Source organism: Penaeus monodon, chromosome 30 (genome assembly GCF_015228065.2).
Source record: "Penaeus monodon isolate SGIC_2016 chromosome 30, NSTDA_Pmon_1, whole genome shotgun sequence".
Taxonomy (NCBI): domain Eukaryota; kingdom Metazoa; phylum Arthropoda; class Malacostraca; order Decapoda; family Penaeidae; genus Penaeus; species Penaeus monodon.
This window is the reverse complement of record NC_051415.1, coordinates 22366879-22369402: the sequence shown is the minus strand read 5'-3', so window position 1 is coordinate 22369402 and position 2524 is coordinate 22366879. Positions and strand designations below refer to the sequence as shown.

Below are 2524 nucleotides of genomic sequence, written 5' to 3'. Positions count from 1 at the left end.
CCAGAACATAAGAAATGGGATCAAACATTTATTCATCTTCACTTCTCAGTCTGATAGCATATTTATAGATGTTTTTTATTTGATAAAATTTCCTAGTATTATATATACACACATTGAATCTATTCTCATAAAGGCTTGGGAATATAACCGGTTAACTTCCGATGCTATATATATATGTATTTTGAAATGCATTCCCTTTCTAGTTCTTACAGTAATTACTGCAATATCATTTCCCATCTTCACCTAAAATCTTTAACTGTTTTGTTCTTTTCATTATTATTAAGATTGAAAAATATGACCTAACTCTGCTGCATTATCTTTTAATAGATCTTCAGAATGAACCGCAACACTTTCAATATTCATCTTTAGTATCACTGAAGTCTAGGCATTTTAGAATAAGAAAAAGCAAAAGGTACTTTGATTTTTATTTAAAAATTGTACTTTGGTACATTGGGACCATTGCCCAAAATTCAAACTCAAAGGTTTAAAAGTTTCCATGAAGGAGAAGAATAAAATCACTGAGATGCAAAACATGAACACCGGACTCACTTACAATGGTTATGATGTGTAGTGTGAAGACTATTTACAAATGGCATATTATGTTATTTGCACAACTGGTTCATTTTATCTACATAAAAATAACTAAAAGACCCTACTGCTATTCAACAAAATGTAATATTCAATTAAAATTGCTTGCTGCATGTGCATTACAATAACATAAAAGATATATTTTATGTTGTAGAACATAAACATGACAGATAATGAAGACACATATGTGATGTGATGAGTCAAGACATCTGGATATCCTTTGATTCTGAATATGGCAAGAACTTAATAACAGCTAAAAAGCATAATTTAAATAGCTGTCTATGCTCAAAGGCGCTGAGGTTTATTACTAGGTTTAAGAGGTGTAGATGACATAGCTGGAGCTCCTGCCCCGGCATAAAATGAGTTCTCCTTATCTCCCAACATCCTAGATGTATCATTGAGGCGACTTGTTGATCCACTCAATCGTAACATCTTTTCTTCTAATCTCTTGACAGTCTTTCGCTGACGTTCTGTTTCTTGACGTAGCTTGAACACTTCCTAAAGGTAAAATAAAAAGTAATATGATTAATACGTTGGCATGAATAACTCTTGACAAGAACATGTAATCATTCAACTATAATTTTAGTTCATTTATTTCATTCACTTCCCTATTTCCTTAAAATATGGCTCTTTTCATACTGGCTAGAGCCAACCTCTACCTCTATTTCATATTAAATACTGTGACTTCTGTCACTTATGTGGAGTATAATAATAGATTACAAAAATCTTCATATCTATAGATCGCCTACTCTCCTTCCCTAACCATCAGATATTCTTTTAGAATACATAAAGTACCACACATACCTCGCGCAATTCGTTATTCTCAGTTTTGAGCTTAAGGACATGCTGGATCTTCTGTTTGTGATTCTGGTGACCTAGAAGTGTGGCATATTGCTTGCTTAGCTTATCAACCTCCTCCTTTGCTGCCGAGCTGCGAGACAGTAGACTAGCCTTTTCCACCTCATAGGCATCTAATTGTTCCTGAAAGTATAATGGCATAGAAAGAACATACATACAACAAAAAATGGCTTTGATATTAACAATTATATTAAGTGATATTCTCCCTGGGTCTCTTCATTTTTTTTTCAAACATACTTACTCTGAATGGTTCAATCATCTTCTCAAGATGTTGGAACTTGCTTTTCCAGGAATTCAACTCTTCAAGGAGTTCTGCATTTGTATCTCTCAGTTCTTTTACATCACCTTCTAAAGTAGAAGTTATCCTTGACACTTCAGCTTCCTTCTCCTCTTTGTGTACAATCTCCAATCTGTAAAGCAATAGTTTTTTTTCCAATTACCAAGTTTCAATGGAAAACTATGACACTACTATAGCACATGTTATTTTTTACATTAGAACATTCTAATCTCTCTAAACACTTGAAGGATCAGTACCTTGATAAACGTTTTTTGGTGTTATCAAGGGACTCCTTAAGGGTTGATATAGTAAGAGCAGCCTCTTCTTTGTCTTGAGCAAGTTTCTCCTCGTTCTCTTCCAGTTGTTGAATACGAGTCTCGCATTTCACAAGTGCTGACTGTTTCTCCTCAAGGCTCTGTTGCAAAAATAGAAATCCACAAATTTCAAGCAAAAGAATTTTTAAACTTTAATCAACTACACCATCCATTTTCACTTCCTCTTAATAAAAAATCTGGGATTTTCTTATATATTGCACAGTACTACCATGCTTTTTATACAAACCAACCTTATATAGTGACTGAATTTCTTCACGTTTGCTGCCCAAGGTAGTGTTAAGATCATCTAACATAGTGTCCTTTGATGACAATGTTTTATTCATGCCTTCAACTTCCTGCTTGGATCTGCCCAAACTGGTTTCTAAAGCCTTTATTTCTTCTTGGTGGGATTCTAATGTTCGACTTGCCACAAAATACTTCTCTTTCAGTTCATCTACCTCGCTGGTCTTTTCCACAAGTGAAGTCT

General features: G+C 34.2%; 1 protein-coding gene across 1 annotated transcript in view; it reads right to left on the bottom strand.

Annotated features, from left to right (window-relative positions):
- Positions 1 to 411: 411 nt before the first annotated feature.
- Positions 412 to 2524, bottom strand: part of LOC119592635 (hyaluronan mediated motility receptor-like) — a 12637-nt gene continuing 10524 nt past the window's right edge. Inside the window, 5 exon segments of the mRNA XM_037941532.1 lie at positions 412 to 1086; positions 1393 to 1569; positions 1688 to 1856; positions 1981 to 2138; positions 2289 to 2522. Of these exon segments, the coding sequence (XP_037797460.1) occupies positions 874 to 1086; positions 1393 to 1569; positions 1688 to 1856; positions 1981 to 2138; positions 2289 to 2522 (951 nt within the window). The 3' untranslated portion in view covers positions 412 to 873.